The sequence below is a fragment of the Halichoerus grypus genome, chromosome 11, assembly GCF_964656455.1.
Source record: "Halichoerus grypus chromosome 11, mHalGry1.hap1.1, whole genome shotgun sequence".
Classification (NCBI taxonomy): Eukaryota; Metazoa; Chordata; class Mammalia; order Carnivora; family Phocidae; genus Halichoerus; species Halichoerus grypus.
Window position 1 is genome coordinate 51,541,554 of NC_135722.1, and position 19,443 is coordinate 51,560,996.

The 19,443-nt window shown below is 47.6% G+C and overlaps 1 protein-coding gene and 1 pseudogene across 3 annotated transcripts in view; one reads left to right on the top strand and one right to left on the bottom strand.

Moving 5' to 3' along the window:
- CLPB (ClpB family mitochondrial disaggregase) overlaps nt 1–19,443 on the bottom strand; it is a 141,122-nt gene that overhangs the window by 21,474 nt on the left and 100,205 nt on the right. For all 3 annotated transcript variants that reach the window (XM_036119444.2, XM_036119448.2, XM_036119446.2), the window contains 2 exons: nt 16,457–16,554; nt 4,049–4,163 (listed from right to left, as the gene is read on the bottom strand). In XM_036119444.2, the coding sequence (XP_035975337.2) occupies nt 4,049–4,163; nt 16,457–16,554 (213 nt within the window). The remainder of the gene's footprint in view (nt 1–4,048; nt 4,164–16,456; nt 16,555–19,443) is intronic.
- On the top strand, nt 14,980–15,483 carry LOC118552792 (large ribosomal subunit protein uL23 pseudogene; annotated as a pseudogene).

The following is a 19,443-nucleotide window of genomic DNA, read 5'->3' on the forward strand; positions in this document are numbered from 1 at the left end:
GTTGGTTAAGCGACTGCCTTCGGCTCAGGTCATGATCCTGGAGTCCCTGGATCGAGTCCCGCATCGGGCTCCCTGCTCGGCAGGGAGTCTGCTTCTCCCTCTGACCCTCCCCCCTCTCATGTGCTCTCTCTGTCTCATTCTCTCTCTCTCAAATAAATAAATAAAATCTTTAAAAAAAAAAAAAAAAAGAAAAGTTATTCCAAGCAGAGAGGGCAGCAGGGCAACGCCCACAAATGCAAGCAGATCAACACAGCACGTCCAGGGAAGCAGAAGCAGCCCGGTGTGCGTGTCGGCCGGGGGGGTGGGGCGCAGCAGCACGGGTGGGCCTTGTACCCTGGGCTACGGCAGCAAGAGCCACCCAAAGATTTTAGACAGGGGAGTTTTCACATTTTACAAAGCTTACTCAGCTGGGGAGGAGAAATGATTACAGGGGAACGAAAGGAGGCAGGGAGACCAGGGAGGAGGCCACTACATGGTTCAAATGGGAAATCCTGAGGTCCTGTGCAAGGGCTGTGGTATTAGGAAAGGAGGGGACAGGCCAAGTTTGAGACCCATTTAAGAGGCAGAATGCTAGAACCTGATAATGTGATGGGCTGTTAGGGGTGAAGGAGAGGGAGGAGCCAAGGAATTGTCTAAGTTTTTATTTAAGAGACCAGGTGAATGGTGGTGCCTTTACTGAGGTAGGAGCACAGGAGGTGGCTAAGTAGGAAGAAGGGGGTGGAGTCTAGCCCTGAATGTGCTGAATAGACAGCTGGTTGCTCTTCTGAGGAGAATGGTGGGACGTAGAGGCTCTGAGCTCCCAGGAGGTCAGCCCAATGGGCTAGGCGTCCTCCCTGTCCCATGACTAAGAGTAGCTCTGGATTCTGGAAGGAGATCCTCACTTTCAGTGCCAATGCTCTGGCTTGTGGTATGTATGCTGGCCTTGCTTTGGCTCCAGTGACCCTAGAAGACCAGAGAGGCCATGGGGCGTAAGCTAAGGGGTTGGTGCTTTATCTCCTCCATTTGTAAGGCGGTAACTGTGCGCCAGCCTTGCTAGAAGCCCTGCAGCTGGGGATCACACTGATAAATTCACTGTATTACTTTGCACAAATCAATATCCCAGCACTTACCAGGGGTTGATGTGACCGAAATTGGTTTCAGCCAATTCGTGTGGGTAATAAATGGCCATTTATCAAATCAATTCATTCTGCGGCACTTCTCTGGCTGCCCATCCTCATGGTACCCCTGGGGTGCCAGGCTCCACCCAGCCAGTCCCTAGCATATATCTGATGCTAGCCTAGAGAATCCAGAGAGGCCTGGCCTACCCCTCTCGATCCGCCTCTCTCTCCCGCACCTGCTTCAGTCTGGAGACTTTGAGGCACTGGCTGCTGCTTGCCTACCACAAATTCTGACCCGGAAAGTAACTCATGCTTCACCTGGGTTGGTAGGTGAACATTACCTGATCATTATCAGTGTGATCACCAGCCACAGGCTTCTCAGCTAGGCGGGCATACAATTACCACCATACAAATGGAGCAGATATACCAAGCCCACAGCTCAGGCCCTAATACCTGTCTGTCTTTTCTAGGGTCACTGGAAACCCAGCAGGGTCAACCTACCTAACACAGGACAAGGCGTAGGGCCCTCCTGATCCGAGGCAGAGTTTGGGTAACAGAATGGAGCTTTGGGTAGAGGGAAGCTCTCAGGGCAGACATTCTGACAGCCCCTCGGAGGTGGGCAGCTGGATCATTTACTGCTTCTCTGGGCCAACGACAAGGAGAGACAACGTGGGTTACTTGAGAGGTCGGTGTAGGATCAGAGGAAGAGGCCAGCCTGGGGCTGGGACTATGGATCAGTCTTGGCTTGAAGGAAATAACTGTGGGCCTGATCTACAGAACATGCCCAACCCTGGGCGGTAAACATCCTGAGGACAGAGCCTAGAAAGAGCATGTGCTGTATTGTGAGAGCCTCACCCAGCTCACAGGTGAGGAGACTGGCACTCAAAGAGGCCGAGTGAGTAGCCAGAGTTGCATGGCTGTTAAGTGGCAGACCTGCTCTCGGACCCACGTTGGTCTAATTCTCTCCATCCCAAGTCCTCCTCCCTGCTCCCTCCAACTTCTGGGAGCTTCACATCTTACGGGCTTGAGAAGCCGGGGAGAAGCAGGAGGTCAGAGAGGAGCAGGCAGCCCGCTGGGAAAGGGCCATGTAAGAGGCAGAGGGAAAACACTACGATGGCAGCGGCAGTGCTGGCCCCTGTGGACGGGAAACTCCAGTAGGAGATGCTTTCTGAGCTCTCCGCCCACGTAATGTCTCTCCCATGGGCAACTCCTCTCTTCAACCCCCAAGAGCTCCCAGGGTCTCTCCTCCCTCCACCTCAGCCACAGCCTTGGCAAAGAAGTGGGGGGCTGCCACCCTCAAGGTGGTGGCTGAGAGTGGATGTCTGTATCCAGACACAAAAGGGCAGCCTAGTGTGGTTTGGGCCTGAGTAGTGGGGCCTGTGTGTTCAAAAAAGCTTTCCTCAGCTCCTGTGTGTGGCTACAGGCAGCCTTCTGACCTCTAGCTGGTGAGGCAGCTCTGGTCGTGGACTCCTTTTATCTGCTGCTGAGGTCAGGCCCCTGATGAGGGGCTCATGACCACCGCATGAGTCCCATTGGTGTGTGAGGAGGATGGAGATCAGGCTGGGCTCGCTGTGTCGCAGGGGTGGCTGCCTTCATTTTTCAATTACTACTCTAATTGGTGTCCTAGGGCTGAAATGCCATTCCATGTCCCAAAGGAGTACCACAATACAGCCTGATGTCTTCTTTTATCAGTGAACCTCTATCAGGTGCTGTCTTTCGCAGTACTGGATCGCATCTGGTGGGACCAAATGCTTCGAGAGAAGGGGTAAGCAACATGAATGGGACAGAGACACTGTAGGGCGGAGGTTTTTAAACTTGAGCTGAGCATCAGAATCACCTGCACGGCCTGTTAAAACACAGATTGCTGGGCCCTAGCCCAGAGTTTTTGATTTCACAGAGTTTGGGGTGAGGCCTGAGATCTGCAATTCCAACAAGGTCCCAGAGGATGTTGATGCTGCTGGTCCAGAGACCATGCTCTGAGAAGCACTGCCTTAGGGGATATCTTGTTTAAGCTGGGCATGGGTTACTCTGCCCTTGCCTCATCTGTCTGAGGTCACCTTCAGAGAGTCATGCACCCGAGTCACAGAATAGAGGTGAGCCCGCCACCTTGAGCAGAACCTTAGTTTTTTATTCTCTCTAGTGGGGTCTGCATGGGCAGGAGGGCAGTTAGAGTAGGGGTTATACCAGAGAGCAGTCTGGCTCCTAGTATGGGACATAAGAGCTTCTAGGGTCAAGAAGAAGGTACTTAAGACTTGTTCAGGATGTCTTCCCTAAAATTGAGCCAGCTGTTGACAAACTATACTGAAGAGTGGCAGAGTTCCAGGCTGGGAGACAAAAGATAGAAGTTTTAGTTCTGGCTGAGTTGCTACATTACAAGTGATGGACAAGCTCCTGTTCTCTGGGTCTTAGTCTGCTCACCTGAGAAGTGGGGGATGGGGACAGTGGACCAGATGAAGTTCAGAGTTAGAGCACAGGAAAGCAGCCTGAGTGATTATTATAAGTGCTCTGTATCTCAGCCTCCTCATCTGTAATATGGGGATTTGGGGCGCCTGGGTGGCTCAGTCGGTTAAGCGTTTGCATTCGGCTCAGGTCATGATCTCAGAGTCCTGGGATCAAGCCTCGTGTTGGGCTCCCTGCTTAGCGGGGAGTCTGCTTCTCCCTCTCCCTCTGCCCCCCAACTCATGCTCTCTCTCTCTCTCAAATAAATAAATAAATATCTTTAAAAAAATGGGGATTTAATGGTACTAACCTCACGGGGTTGTTATAAGGACTAAACGACAACACATGTGAAGAGCTTATCACAACGCCTGGCACACAGAAAGTACTCAACAAATGTTAAGTTGTAATAGCCACCTCTGCACGGTACGGTGACAGCAGGATGTACACCTCACGACAGCAGACCACGAGCCACCCCGCCCTCTTTTGGTGCTGCCTGGCATCCTGATACTCACCAGCACCCACTGTGGCGATGGCATTCTCCTGGCCAATGATGTGCTCCTTCAGCCGCTGCTCCAGGGGAAAGCGGCGCCGCTCCTCAGCCTCACGCTTCCGTTGCTTCTCCTGGTACTGTGGGGAGAAAGAGAAGGTGGCTCAGGAGTGCCGGGCCCAGAAGGATCGTTTCATTCTACACTATAACCCAGGGGCAAAAAACACAGGTCTGGGGCTCCAGGGGTCCTGATGCACACTCTGGCTCCTGGCCACTGGAGGCTGGCCCAGTCCTTCCCACTATCCCTTTGTCCTAGTCCTCACCTTAGGTGGCCACTGCTCAGGAGTCCTGGCTCACCCTGCTAGTAAAATAAAGTACTGCTAGTAGATTAACCCTTGACTCTGGAGTCTGACAAAAGACCTGGGTTTGAATCCCAGCTTTATCACTTACAAGATGTGCTTATTATCTGGAGCAAGTTACTTCCTCTCAGTTTTCTCATCTGTAAGTTGGGGATTAAATATGATGATATACATAATGAGCTGGCATGCACTGTAAGTGCTTAACAAATAGAGGTTCTTTCCTTTCACTTATCCTCTTGAAAATCTTTTTGGTTTTTACTCTCTCTCTTTCTTTTTTTTTAATGTAAGTTCTATGCCCAACATGGGGCTTGAACTCATGACCCCGAGATCAAGAGTCACACACTCCACCGACTAAGCCAGCCAGGTGCTCCAAAAACCTTTTTGGTTTTTAAACCAGAGCTATGAACACCCTCCACTTCAATGATATTGCATTTCAATTAAACACAATTATTCTGCAATTGCCATGTGTCTGGCCCTGTGCATGCCATGATGGAAATGGTAGGGTGGGGAGGAGGAGGACTGGAACCTAGGGGGTTCTAGTTGCTGCTGAGTGCCTGGTGTGTATCTGGCCCTTGGCTTGTTGGTCCACTTTAGAAAAGGCAGAAGGAAGGCGACCTGAGTGTGATTACACTACAAGGGAAGAGAGGAGAGCCAGGCCTGCCCTCAGGGAGCTCTAAGTTGGACAGGGAGGTGAGGCAGGGCTTGTACACAAATACCTCTCAGGTGGTTATCAACCATTTTCCTCCAAAGCATGCATGCCTATTTCTAGCTTGTACCTATCACTAAAAAACAAACAAACAAAAAACCCAAAAACTTCCCACTATTGAAAACAAATTTGTTGGGGCGCCTGGGTGGCTTAGTCGGTTAAGTGTTCGACTCGACTTCAGTTCAGGTCTAGATCTCAGGGTCGTGAGTTCAAGCCCCGCATTGGACTCCATGTTAGTGTGGAGCCTGCTTAAAAACAAAAACAAAACAAAAACCAAATTTGTTCCATGTTTGTGAATCTGTCCTCTAAATCGATTATGAGCTGCCTGAGGGCAGGCACTATCTTTTACTCACTGCAGAAGTCCTGGCACTGTGAAGGCAGCTAGCTGGTGAATGTTTGCAAAATAAATCTAGTGACAGATAAGAAGAGGAGAGAATTAACAGCTAAACTGGGTGGCACAGGAGTCCAGAGAAGGGAAGGATACGCAAAGCCAGGAACATTGTGGGGAGGCTTCTGGGTGACCGGAGGCTTGAAGAAGCTGTACTACTGGGTTAGGCAGGAGATGTGGGACTATCTGGAGGCCAGGCAGGGAGGGTGAGTGTGCAGGTCTGATGATAAAGTGCTCATGGAGCCAGGTGGATGGGGGAAGGAAGCAGGCCTTGGAGTGGGACAGAAAGACCTGGATCTTAGGGAGGCTCCTTTCCCCTAAGACCCCGTAACACTGACAGCTTTCTAGAAAGAGACCTGCCGAGGTAAGGCCCTGTCACAAAAGTTGTGGCTGCAGATTGCTCTTGCAGGCAGAGTGGATGAAAAATACCTGCTGCTTGGGCAGTGTTTTCCTGTTACGGTAGTGACCTTGACAGAAGTTAAAAAAAATAAATAGCAAACAATCCAATTTTGGCTGTTGCTATCAGTCTGTAACTGAAAGCTCCCATCAGTCCTGGGTTTCATATGGAGCAATAATTCGGCGCCAATCCCAGTGGAGCGACGCTTGCCGGCTGGAATCCAGAGTGTCACTGTGCTGCTCCCTCAGGCACCACATACATCACCTGGCTCTGATGACTCCACCATATATCTGCCGCCTCCTCCTCCCTGCCCACCCAGCCCCTCTCAGCACTTGGGTCCACTGGGCTGGAAGGTTCTGATGGGGAGATGCACACATCCTGCCTGGTCCCGCACTGGGTAGCAGCCTGGCCGGCTTGGAGTCAGGCAGGCCACGAGAGCAGCTTGAAGCAATGGAAGCTGGCTGCCGAGGGTTTGCCGGGTCTGCTTCCTAACTTGCCCTCAGTGATGGGTCTCAGAGTCTTCCTGCCTCTGGGCCTTTGCTCATACTGCTCCCTCACCACAAAGTTTCCTCTATTCCCATCTACCTCTAAGTGCCCTGGTGATCTCAACTTAAATACCACATTGTCTAAGGAGCCTGGTGTAAGGCTTCACGCCTGCCCCGGGCACCTCCAGAGCACTTATTTAACTGCCTGTTTGTCTCTCCTTCTCAACCATGCAGTCCTCAGTGACAAAGGCCAAGTCTTATTCAGCTCCACAGCTCTATCACAGCACAGGGCCTGGCTCCCAGGAGTCAATGCATGCTGCCAACTGAATGAGGTTAACTACTGGTTGTGGAACTGCTCGCTGAGTGCCAGGCACCGTACAAAGGCACTGCACTTTACATACAGTGTCTCCTTTAAGCCTCACAGTTGTCCCTGTGGGAAGTTCGGCTCCTTTTTTGGCTCACAGCGGGGCGAGTTGTATGGCAGAAATAAGCGGCTTTGCTCCAGACAGACCTGAATTCAAACCTCACCTCGTCCACCCTCTGGCGAGCTGACCCTGGGGAAGTTAATTCACCTCCCTGAATTTTCCTCATCTCTAACATGGAGACAGTAACTCACACCACCTTGCAGGATCCTGGTGGGATGCTGGTGAGGATTAGGTGCGATAATATACACAAAGAATGTGGCAGAGTCTCTGGCACAGAGCAAATGTATAGGCATAAGTGGTGGCGTGAGGGACTCAAGTGGACAGCACAGGAGCTGGCCCCTGACAGGCCTTTGGTAAATGTTGCTTCTCTCCTCCTTCACTGCATTTTGATAACTATCTAACCCACTGCTTTTTTGGGGGATGAGGTGGGGGCACTGGAACCCTTTTACCTAATTTAAGCTGTATGGGCTCCACAGATGAAGAATTCTCTGGCTCAAGCAGAATCTAGGAGCGTAGTCCACTTAGATGTCCCCACTGCCCCAGAAATGGCTCCTTCCTGAAGAAGCCTAGGTCTGAGGGTACCATCTCAATACCAACTGGGTTCTGGGGACACCTCCACTGCACAAGGCAGCTCATCTCTCTGCCTGTCAGTTTTCCGTACGTGGTAGAGAATTCTGCCTCTAGGTGCTTTCCATGCACTGATCTACGGGGCCTCTTAGAACATATCTTTTTCCTCTGTCATAGGCAAACATGACTTTTCTTGCCACTCTGTTGGTTTGGGTATAAACTCTTTGGTCTCCCTAAGTCTTCTCCAGGGAAATTTTTTATCTCCTATAACTCTTCGGTGTCATGATTTTAGGTGGTTTTAGTATTCCTGTTATTTTCTTGGGCAAGGAGAAAGGGTCCTCAACTTCTACAGGGGTGAGTATGGGGGAAAGGTTATACTGTGATCTGGCTGGTTTCTTTTTCTTTTTTTAATTAATTAATTAAATTTTTTTTAAAGACTGTATTTATTTATTTGACAGTGAGAGACACAGCGAGAGAGGGAACACAAGCAGGGAAGAGTGGGAGAGGGAGAAGCAGGCTTCCCGCTGAGCAGGGAGCCCGATGCGGGACTCGATTCCAGGACCCTGGGATCATAACCTGAGCCGAAGGCAGATGCTTAACGACTGAGCCACCCAGGGGCCGAAGCAGACTCTCTGCTGAGCAGGGAGCCTGATTCTGGACTTGATCCCAAGACCCTGGAATCATGACCTGAGCTGAAGGACTCTTAACTAACTGAGCCACCCAGGCACCTTTTTTTTTTTTTTTAATTTAAAGATTTATTTACTTATTCGGGGGGGGGAGGGTGGGGAGCGCATGAGCGGAGGGAGGAGCAGAGGGAGAGGGGAAGCAGACCCCTCGCTGAGCATGGAGCCTGACCCGGCCCCATCCTGCAACCTCGAGATCATGACCTGAGCTGAAATCAAGAGTCAGATGCCCAACTGAATGAGCTATCCAGGCACCCGTGGCTGGTTTCTTAGGAGCTTTCTAGATTGTCCTGGGAAAGATCCAACCTGTGGCCTAAATCTAGGCACATCCTCATTCTCCCCCGACCTGGAACCCTAAATATCTATTCAGAAAAACTTCTGAAAAGGATCAGACTTTTTTTTCCTTAAAGATTTTATTTATTCATTTGACAGAGAGAGACACAGTGAGAGAGGGAACACAAGCAGGGGAAGCGGGGAGAAGGAGAAGAAGCAGGCTTCCCGCAAAGCAGGGAGCCTGATGCGGGGCCTGATCCCAGGACCCTGGGATCATGACCCGAGCCGAAGGCAGACGCTCAACGACTGAGCCACCCAGGTGCCCCTGGGTCAGACTTTTTGATAAAAATGTATAGGATGCTGGGACCAGGTTAAAGGTTACTGCTTTATGCTCTTTTCCAAATGCTTAGCACAGAGTTTGTATTTTAAAAAAATGCGTTGAATGAATGAATGGCTTCTTAAGGCATTAGCTATGAGCCCAGGCTTGTGAAAAGCTAGCTAATGGAAGAACCTAGAAAGGAAAATACTTGGTCTGTATATATTCTATTTGGAGGAGGAGAGAAAGATGGGAGAAGGCACTTGGTAAGGACTCCTACTACTGTTCCTGGCTTTTTTTTTTTTTTTTTTTTGAAGATTTTATTTATTTATTTGACAGAGAGAGACACAGTGAGAGAGTGAACACAAGCAGGGGGAGTGGGAGAGGGAGAACTAGGCCTCCTGCTGAGCAGGGAGCCTGATGCGGGGCTCGAACCCAGGACCCTGGGATCATGACCTGAGCTAAAGGCAGACACTTAACGACTGAGCCACCCAGGCGCCCCTGTTCCTGGCTTTTTGAGGAGATGCAGAGGAAGCCTACAGGGACTAAGGACAAGGCCCTGCTTCGACAGGGTTCCAAGAGAGGAGAAGATAGGGCAGGTGACCCACCCTGTAGAAGCAGAAGGCACTGGGCTGAGAGGCACTAGGAAGAAGCCACCCAGGAGAGCAGGAGTGGGGGAGTGATCATCTTAATAAAAGCCATATGCAATTAGCTTCAGAAGCCCTCACCTGGAGCCAGCAGCAACCAGCTCCCCATGCTGCATCTTGGCTGGATAATCGTGGCCACTGGTTTCCATCATTCTTGATTTAATATGGCACCCCTCCTGGCTGTGAGTGCATTTACAGGAAAGGGCTGGGAGGCTGGGGTGAAGCCTAGCTAGGCTCTCTCAGAGGTGGGTGGCTGGGATGAGTCGTTCTTTGGGGAGGGTTACAGAGAGAAGGGGTAAGTCAGGCAACCCTATTATTGGGTATCCCTCAGGGAACAGGTCTGACAATGAACCTGGCAGTGTGTTCACCGAAAGGGCAGCTGAGGCAGGGGTGGGAGTGATGAGTAGGCAGAATGAGGCCCTGGGTAAGAATGTGGTAGGTATGGAGGAGGGAAGAGAAGAAAGGCCAACCTACAATTTGCCTCTCATGGGAGGTCAGGGCCACAGAGCCTACTGGCTGCTTTCAGATACACTCATATATGCCCCATCCTCCTGACTCTGACCTCAACTAGCATCACAGGGTTTCTGCCATGTTCTGAAGCTGGAATGACAGAGAGGACTGGGCAGGAAAGTCACCACAGGGACCAGGGGGCAACAGATAAGACTGGGGTCAGGGGATGATGGAAAAAAACCCTGAGTGCAGGGGATGATGGTAAGAGGAACCCAGGAGGTCCAATAAAGAAGCCTGGGGAATGAGAGAGGCACCCAAGGGACTTGAAAATCTCTTGAACTAGGTCATCAAGTATACATCCCTGTAGAGGAAGTCAGGGAACAGGGCAGGTGTCAGTTCTACCACACTTGGTGACCATTATGTCAGCAACCCGGATTCCATTCTTCTCTCTTGCAGCCCCATCCTCCTTGCTTCCAGAGTGATGTTTTAATATGTAAATCAGACCATGTCATTCTGCAAATAGCTGGGCTGATCCAAGGACTGGTGAGAGAAGGTTAAGAGGGGCAAGGACTGGCTCAAGTGAGATGAGTTGTGTTCTCAGTGCATCCTATCAGGAGGCACGGGATGTTGATTATCCTACAACTGGTGATGTTAACTTTGATCACTTGGTTAAGGTGGTCTGTGCCAGGTTTCTTTACTACCATTTCCCCCTTTGTAATTCCTAAGTATCCTGAGGGATGAGGATCTGAGCCTATGTAAATAATCCTGTTACTCCTCAAACTCCCACTCACTAGTTTTAGCATCGACTGCAAAGTCTCACCTGATTGGGGACTAGCTGTTCTAATCCTCATGGCCCTAGGAAGTTCAGAGTATCTCCTCCTCCCCTGTACAGAGATGAGATAAATTAAAACAAAGTTCCTCTGGTAGCAAGTAATAGAGACAGAATGCTAACCCTTGCAGTCTGGCTCTAGAGCTTGCACTTGCCACCTTGCAGGTAAGAAAAGACCTGTTCCCTGCCTTGGGGAGTTCAGAGTCTGTTTAGGGAGATGAGATTTAAAACACAAATCTCCTATTCCTACTTTTAGCACGGGGTTATCTAATGACTTTACTGAAAATAAACACCAGAAGGTGTTCTTGCCAGAAATGTATAACCTGAATTTAATCATAAGGAAACATTAGATGAACCCAAATTGAGGGACATTTTACAAAATAACCTGCTTGAACTCATTAAATGTCAAGGTCATGAAAGACAAGGAAAAACTGAGGAACCATTCCAGGTTAAAGGAGACTACTAAAGAGACATGAAACTAAATCCAACTTGGGATCCAGAATTCTCTTTTCTTGTAAGGATAATCATTGGGACAACTGGTAAAATGTGAATAACATCTGTAGATTAGTTAATATCAATATTAATGCCCTGCTTCTGAGGACTGTACCAAGGTAAGTAAATGTCCTTGTTTTTTAGGAAACACAACTATTTAGGGGTAAAGGGGCATCATGTGTGTAACTTACTCTTAAATAGTTCAGAAAAAATTATGTATCTCTCTATATATAATTATATATTATATATAATATTTATATACATCATAAAGCAAATGTGATAAAATTAACAATAGGTAATGTGGGCGAAGAGTTTACAGCATTCACTGTACTATTTTTGAAATTATGTAAAAATAAATCAGGATAATGCTTACCCTTGGGGGATGGGTAGTGACTGGAAGAAGTATAAGGTGGGTTTCTGAATATAATGGTCTATTTCTTGATCAGATGTGTTTAGTTTGTGAAAATTCAGTGAGCTATATACTTGCAATATATGCACCTTATAAAAGTATATTTCAATAAAAAGTTTTTAAAAAGTTAAAAACAAAAGAGAGAGCAAAAGCTTGTCTCCATAAAGCATACAGCTCTGTGTCTAGCCCACAGTAAACCTGCAATGAAGGTCAGATGGTAAGGCCAAGCATAGGGCTAGGCGTGCAGTATGTTGGCACTTGAAATGAGATGCAGCAGGGAGCAGGCTGGGCAAAATGGGGAAGGGGTATCACTTCACCCTAAGACAGGAGTAAGAGAACCCTCTTACCCTCTTGTGTACCTCACCCCTTCTCTCCTAGAGGGCTTTCCTCAGCTCTGATGGGAGCACCCAGGCTTACAGCCCAGAATGCAGGCCCAGGGGAGCACTGCATCCCCAGCTACCCCTGAAGCAAATGAAAAAATATAGATATAGGAAATGTGCTTGTGATTCTGTCACTGGGATATGCAAATAAAATATATATGATAGGCTTATCTGCCTAATATTCCTGCCAATTCATTCTCTGGGTGTGATTAAAATGAGCAATAAATTCCTCGTGAGTCTCGGTGGAATAAGGATTCGGGAGTGGAGATGCAGGCTGGCATCAGCACGTCCCCCTCAGCTGAATATTCATCATGGAATAGCTCCCCATATTTTTGTTTTATCTGCCATCACGTACACAAAGATATATTTCTACCTCTCTCCTTCGTCTCTTAGTTAAAACATGAAAATGGTCTAAGCTTTAAGTATTAAACTCTCCATGTAGTAAAATCCTTCAAACTGAGATCACAAGCTACCTTCTCTATGAAGCCTGCCCTGCTCATTCTGCCTGGAGGTGGTCCATGCTTTCTCGGAGCCCCCACAAACTCTCTGCAGACCACTCCTAACGTACAAATCAGTCTGTGGGTATCAGAGCTAAGAGCGCCTGCCTCTCCCCCATCCTCCTCTTCTAGGCAGCCAGCTCAGAGGACAGGGGCTGGGCTTCATCTACCTCTGAATCTTCTCAGGGGGCCCAAGGAAGCTACTGCACAGAGAATGCTGAGAAACTGAGCAAACTGACAGTAAGGAGAAAATCATTTAGGCCACTTAAGGTGACAAAGATTCTTAGATAAGTGATACATTTTAAAAGGCAGAATGAAATCAAAGATTAGGCTTATGGATAACTTGAAAATGGGAAAATTATCAAGAAATAATATTAAGCAGAGCACCTGGCTGGCTCAGTCGGAAGAGCATGCAACTCTTGATATCAGGGTCACGAGTTCAAGCCCCCACATTGGGTGTAGAGATTACTAAAAAAATAACTTAAAAAAAAAAAAAGACTATTAAGTGGAAACCCCCCCCCTCCAGATTCCAAATATGGAACTAGGATCATAACTCAAACACCTTCAGGGCCAAGTAGGAAATATAAATGTCTGACAGGCCAGCACATAATATAATAAGGAGTTGAGGGGCCTGTGGCTGGAGAATCCACACTCCCAACCGCCAAGGGGTCACATTTTTTAAATAAATTCTTGGGTGGCAAAATAAAATATGGCTGCCAGTTTGAGACTCCTATATATACAGTAGGCTATCAATCAGGTTAAAAAAAAGAGGCCAACTATATATAGATAGATAGATAAGGTCCAGAAAAGGCAGATCTAATATCATAAAAAGAAATCCTCTCATTCATATCCCAATAGTTACTTATAACAACTTGACTTTCTGTAAGTCACCTGCTTTCTTTTCTTTTTTTTTTTTTAAAGATTTTATTTATTTATTTGACAGAGAGAGAGATAGTGAGAGCAGGAACACAAGCAGGGGGAGTGGGAGAGGAAGAAGCAGGCTTCCCGCTGAGCAGGAAGCCCGCGATGCAGGGCTCGATCCCCGGACCCTGGGATCATGACCTGAGCTGAAGGCAGACGCTAAATGACTGAGCCACCCAGGCGCCCCAGTCATCTGCTTTCTTTCTTTCAGCTTCAGTTTTTTTTTTTTTTTTTTTAAAGATTTTATTTATTTATTTGACAGAGAGAGAGAGAGAGAGAGCACAAGTAGGCAGAGTGGCAGGCAGAGGGAGAGGGAGAAGCAGGCCCCCTGCAGAGCAGGGAGCCAGACGCGGGGCTCGATCCCAGGACCCCAGGATCATGACCTGAGCCGAAGGCAGCCGCTTAACCGACTGAGCCACCCAGGCGCCTCTCAGCTTCAGTTTTCCTATCTGTAAAATGGAGGTAGTAAGAGCTGCTTCAAGGATTTATTACAGAATTAGAAAAAATACAGAGAGCACCTGGCACAGCGCCTATTATTCACTCGGGCACTAGCCTTGTACTAACATGGCCCACATTAAGCCCCTCTAAGGCAGCCAAATTTAGTTAAGGGTCCCTCAGCAGCCCTAACCCCTCCACCTATGCTGGCACTAAGAGGCCTGCCCTCTGTCATACCACTGAACACACCATGTGCTCTCTTGGCCAAGTCCAGGGTGTGCTCTCATGGGACAGCTATTGTGCCTGAGAGGGACGACAGGAGTGCAGTCCCTGAGGTTATCTGAAACATGTGTAGGGATTTCCTTAAGACACCTGAGGAAACTGACCTGACCTCGAGGGCTGCTCCTAGGGGTGGAAAATCTGAACAGAGAGGAAGGAAGTGCTTGCTCTCTAGTAACCTTCACTCTTGCTAGTCCCAAGCACTCCTCAGGATGTGCTGTGAAAGCCCATCTCCCTTCCTACCCTGCCACCTTCTCTGGAAGAAACTACCACAAGATAGTTACTAAGGATCCCAGGGAGACAAACTGTATGGTTAATGCTGGTTGCCAGATATTTCCAGTTCTCCCCCTTCTGGGTACATGGTAGGATTACTCTTCTTGGCCTCTTGTGATTGGGTGGGAACAAGGCATTAGTTCTGTCCAGTGAGTTGTGAGTGGAAGTAAAGGGTCTACTTCTAGACTGAGCATTTAACTACCGATGCAAGACCCTCCAGAGCATTCTTTTCCCTCTGGCCAGCAACCTGCAACATCCCAGAGGGTGGCTGTAATGCCAGTCTGGTCTCTGAGGGCCTATGATGAACAGAGACCATCATGGACAGGCTGTATGAAGCCAAAAATAAATCTTCACTATTTTATACCACTGAAATCCTGGGTTGTTACAACATAATCTGGTTTATTCTGACCAATACATAGAAAATTGTATACTGAATGGAACCTTAGAAACCATTTTGTGCAATGTCTTCATTTCACAGAGGTAAACTGAGCTTCAGTGAAGGGAAATACTAGTTCCATGTCACCCAGTCAGTGAGTGGTGGTGTTGGGATCACAACCCATGTCTTGTCTGTCTCAGTCCAGTGACCTAAGTGCTCTTACTCAAGACATAGAATATATGACACTAGGTGGGACCTGTCATACTGAATCATCTCAAGGCACTTCCGCCGATGTGCCAAAAGAGACTCCATGATGATGGAAAGAGCAGAAGAGTGAGAGTCAGTAACCAACTCTGCTCTTTCACGAAGATGGCGCCAAAACTGAAGAAGGAAGCCCCTGCCCCTCCCAAAGCCAAAGCCAAAGCCAAAGCCAAAGCCAAGGCTTTTAAGGCCAAGAAAGCAGTGCTGAAAGATGTCCACAGTCACAAAGAAAAGAAGATCTGCATGTCACCTATATTCCCACGGCCCAAGACACTGCATCTCTGAAGGCAGCCCAAATATCCTCCAAAGAGTGCCCCCAGGAGAAACTAACTTGACCACTGTGCCATCATCAAGTTCACCCTGACTACCGAGTCAGCCATGAAGAAAATAGAAGACAACAACACACTTGTGTTCATTGTGGATGTCAAGGCCACCAAGCACCAGATCAAACAGGCTGTGAAGAAGCTCTAGGACATTGATGTGGCCAAGGTCAACACCCTGATCAGGCCTGATGGAGAGAAGAAGGCGTATGTTCAATTGGCTCCTGACTATGATGCTTTGGATGTTGCCAATGAAACTGGGATTATCTAAACTGAGTCCAGGTGGCTAAATCCAAATTTTTTACCATAAAAAGAAAACAAACAAATAAAAAAAGAAAATGAGTCTTTCAGTTCTAGTCCTACCATTGAACCTACTACATGACCTTGTATTCAAGTCTATTAGTTTCTGTTTTGACACTAAAGCACTCTGGGGCCAAAGGCAAGCCATGTCACATCCCTGGGCTCCAGTTTCCTCAGGAGTAAGACGAGTCCACTGATTTAGGCTTCAGAGATTTGAAACGTGTGCCCCGCAGAAGGACCCCCACAGAAGCTGCCTGGGAGAGAAGGGCTAGGCCAGGTGGCTGTGGCGCTGGCCCACCTCTCAGCTTTAGTTTCCTCTGACTTATTTGTTTAGGCTTTGGTAAGATTTCCCACCACTGGACTTGATGATTTCTGAGGTCCCTGGCAGCTCTGAGATTTGTGATGCTAGTTCTTGGATTCTGCCCAGTAGTTCCTGAGGGATAGCGCGGTGGCTGGGAAGAGCAGAAGGCAGCCTGCATTTAGGGAGTTCAAAAGTTTGGTTGAGAAGATCAATTTATGATGGAGATTTTTTGGGCTTAGACTGTACCAGGCTTTCTGGAGTATGTGTGGAAGGGAGGGGTGAGGGAATGATTCTGGAAGGAGTGATGATGGGAAAAGATTGCCTGTGAGGTTAAAGAATATGTGAGGCCTGGGGTAATAGTACTTGGGCTAAAGATTTCGTCTAACTATCCCTGGTTCTGTGAAAAGGAGCTAGAAGGCCCATTACCTCAAAAACTGAATTTGAAGATTAGTCCTCAGAAGTTAGAAGTGGCTCAGGCCTCTGCCTGGTCATGACAGGGGCAGCTTCCTATTCTTGATGAGATTGGGGGCTAGATTTGTATTTAAACAGACAATAATCATCTAAGGAGAAGTGGCTTTGGTATGGAGCCAGACATAATTTAATGAGTGAAAGATTAAATGCAGCACGGAGTACCCACAGGCCTTCTCCTTTCTCTGAGACTTACCTTTGCCTCAGAAGTCCTCAGAAGCTTCATCACCTCCCCTTCTCGGGCATAATCCAAGGGTGTGTGTCCCATTTCATTCCTCTGCAGGGGGTTGGCTCCTGGCAAGAAGAGAAATAGTCAAAGACTGTATGAATGATCAGTGGGGCCTCAGCCTTCCCTCAGAGGTGACTTGGGCCCTGATTTCAGAGGAACGAATTCCCATGGAAACAGGGAGCAACAAAACCTAAGAGATTGTAGAATGGTGTGAAAAACATGTCAAGGTACTCTGAGAGGACAGTCCTTAGTTCTCTGACAGACAGGTCAGGGTATCAGGGTTCCTACACATACACGCACACATGTGCAGAAACATACTACCCATACTACTACTTACACAAAGATGCGTTATATACACATAGGTGTGTTATACACAAATACACACAGCTATCCTACCACCAATGCATCAGTCATTAAAATGCCCCTAGGATCAAGCTCATTTGCATACAGATGAATATTCATTAATAAAATCATATAAAAGGGTTCCTTTCTAAAGCACAGAATATCCGAAAAAAGGTAAAATAGCCCCCCTTTTGTCTGCTCTCTGCTCCGCTCTCTCTCCTTTAATGCTTTTTTACCTTGGTATTTCCTGCCTACCAGAGTTAGCGGAGTCCTCTGGAAGGGAGTAGACATCACCAGGAACCTGGCTATGGTAGCCCCAAGGTTTGATGCTCTTACCAATGCTAACTGTTGGTGAGTATGTGCATGTGGGCAGGCATTTCTTCCAATCATTAGTTCCTGTGATTTGAGGACAAAGAACTTGGAGTATGATAAAAAGAAGGGGCTTGCCCAGGCCATACATCTACCTTCTTTCTGCGTTCTGGCAGCTGACGAGCCTATGTATCAAGTGTCTACTTGGTGCAATGTCTTGGCAGATTTGGAGGAAAGGCTCCCCTGACCTCCACATTGTTAGAATCTCCTTCCCAAAGCCCAGGTCTGAACACCTCACTCCCCTCTTCAAAAACTATACATTCCATTCAGTTTGGCAAACCTTGAATGTGTAGGGCTTGAGACACAGAAGAATCAGATCTGGCCTGGCCCCCGGTCTCCCTGCTTCTCTGAAAGCAGGGAGACCGAAACATAAGAAAGCTGTGCCTTGAATAGAGCAGATGCTCAAGAACTAGGTACTAAATGGAACATTCCTTGATCTTTCTTGCTAAGGAAGTATTGTCTAAAAGTAAAGAAGGGTTAAGACTCAGTCCCTGCCATAAGGATGTAGTGGGCTGGCTGGGAACACTAAATATGCAGGCAAACGCACATTAGCATGGGGCCTGGCTCAAGGTGGGTGTCTAGCTACTGTTTGCTGATGGACTGTAAAACTCAGCATTTCTCATTCCTAGGCTGTGGAAACATTTGTTCCAGGATATAAAACTATTCCTACTGAAGCTCTCTGCTTCTTAAAGGTCTATAAATTTGTCAACAATTGTAAGCATTTATTAAGCATTTACACGTGGCTGTCTGCCTGGGCCGCAGAGGAACAGGTGTGGGAGGAGGAGGGAGTGGGGCAGAGAGCAAGAAGTAGGATCCAGGCCAAGGACACTTATTATCAATGAGAAAAATTAATACTTTTATACATGATCCTATTTTCTAATAGGAATTTGAAATAAAATATTTATATTCTTTTTTATTGATATAATTCATGTACCATAAAATCCAACCTTTTAAAGTGTATAATTCAGTGGTTTTAAATATACTTACAGGGTTGTACAACCATCACCACTGATTCCAGATCATTTTCTTTTTTTTTTTTTTTAAGATTTTATTTATTTATTTGACAGAGAGAGAGATAGTGAGAGCAGGAACACAAGCAGGGGGAGTGGGAGAGGGAGAAGCAGGCTTCCCGCCAAGCAAGGAGCCCGACACGGGACTCGATCCCAGGACCCTGGGATCATGACCTGAGCCGAAGGCAGACGCTTAACGACTGAGCCACCCAGGCACCCTCTAGATCATTTTCATAACCTCGAAAAGAAACCCCATAACCATTCCCCCTAAACCCAGCAACCGTTAGTCTACTTTCTGTTCCTATAGATTTGCCTATACTTGACATTTATATAAATGGAAACATACAATATACGGCCTTTTCTGTCTGGCTTCTTTCAGCATGTTCTCAAGGTTCACTGATGTTGTAGTAGGTGTCATTCATGCTGCAACATGAAAGCAGGAATGCCGCATTCCTTTTCATGGATGAATAAAGCTCCATTCTGTGGATAGGCCACATTTTGTTTAGCCATTCATCAGTTGATGGGCATTTGGGTTGTTTCTCCCTTTGGCTATGGTGAACAATGCTGCTATGAACGTATGTGTACAAGTCTTTGCGTGGAGTGTTTTCAGGTCTCTTGGCTATAAATCTAGGAGTGGTGATAATAGGGGCTGCAGGTATTTACTGAGCACTGACTATGTGCCAGACACTGAGCTCTGAACTTCGTGTACACTGTATCACTTAAACCTTGCAACCACTGTTGAGAGGGAGAAATTAAAATCCCCAGGCTACAGACATGAAAACTGGGGCCCAGGAAAGTGAACCAACTAGCCCAAGGTCACAAAGCTAATTATCTGCTTGAACCAGGAGTCAAACCCATCGCCAGGTTTTCTCAACTCCAATTCTCCACACTCCCACAGGGCAGCCATGACACAGCCCTACTGAAATATCCTTCCCTGGTTTTTCAGCACTTACAGGATAAAGTGCCACCTCCCTGGTAAGAAGGGTATCTGTGCTCTTCCTAACTAGTAGGCAAGTCCTTAGGGGCTCTGTTGGAGTCTCATTCTTTCAATTCTATTGGCGGTGACTGGGTGCTTTGTATCTGCAGGGCTCTGTATGCAGGCTGATGGGGGATTGGCAAAACCAAGGAACAGTCTTCTTTTTTGTATTTCTTTTTTTTTTTTAAAAGATTTTATTTATTTATTTGACAGAGGGACAGCGAGAGAGGGAACACAAGCAGAGGGAGTGGGACAGG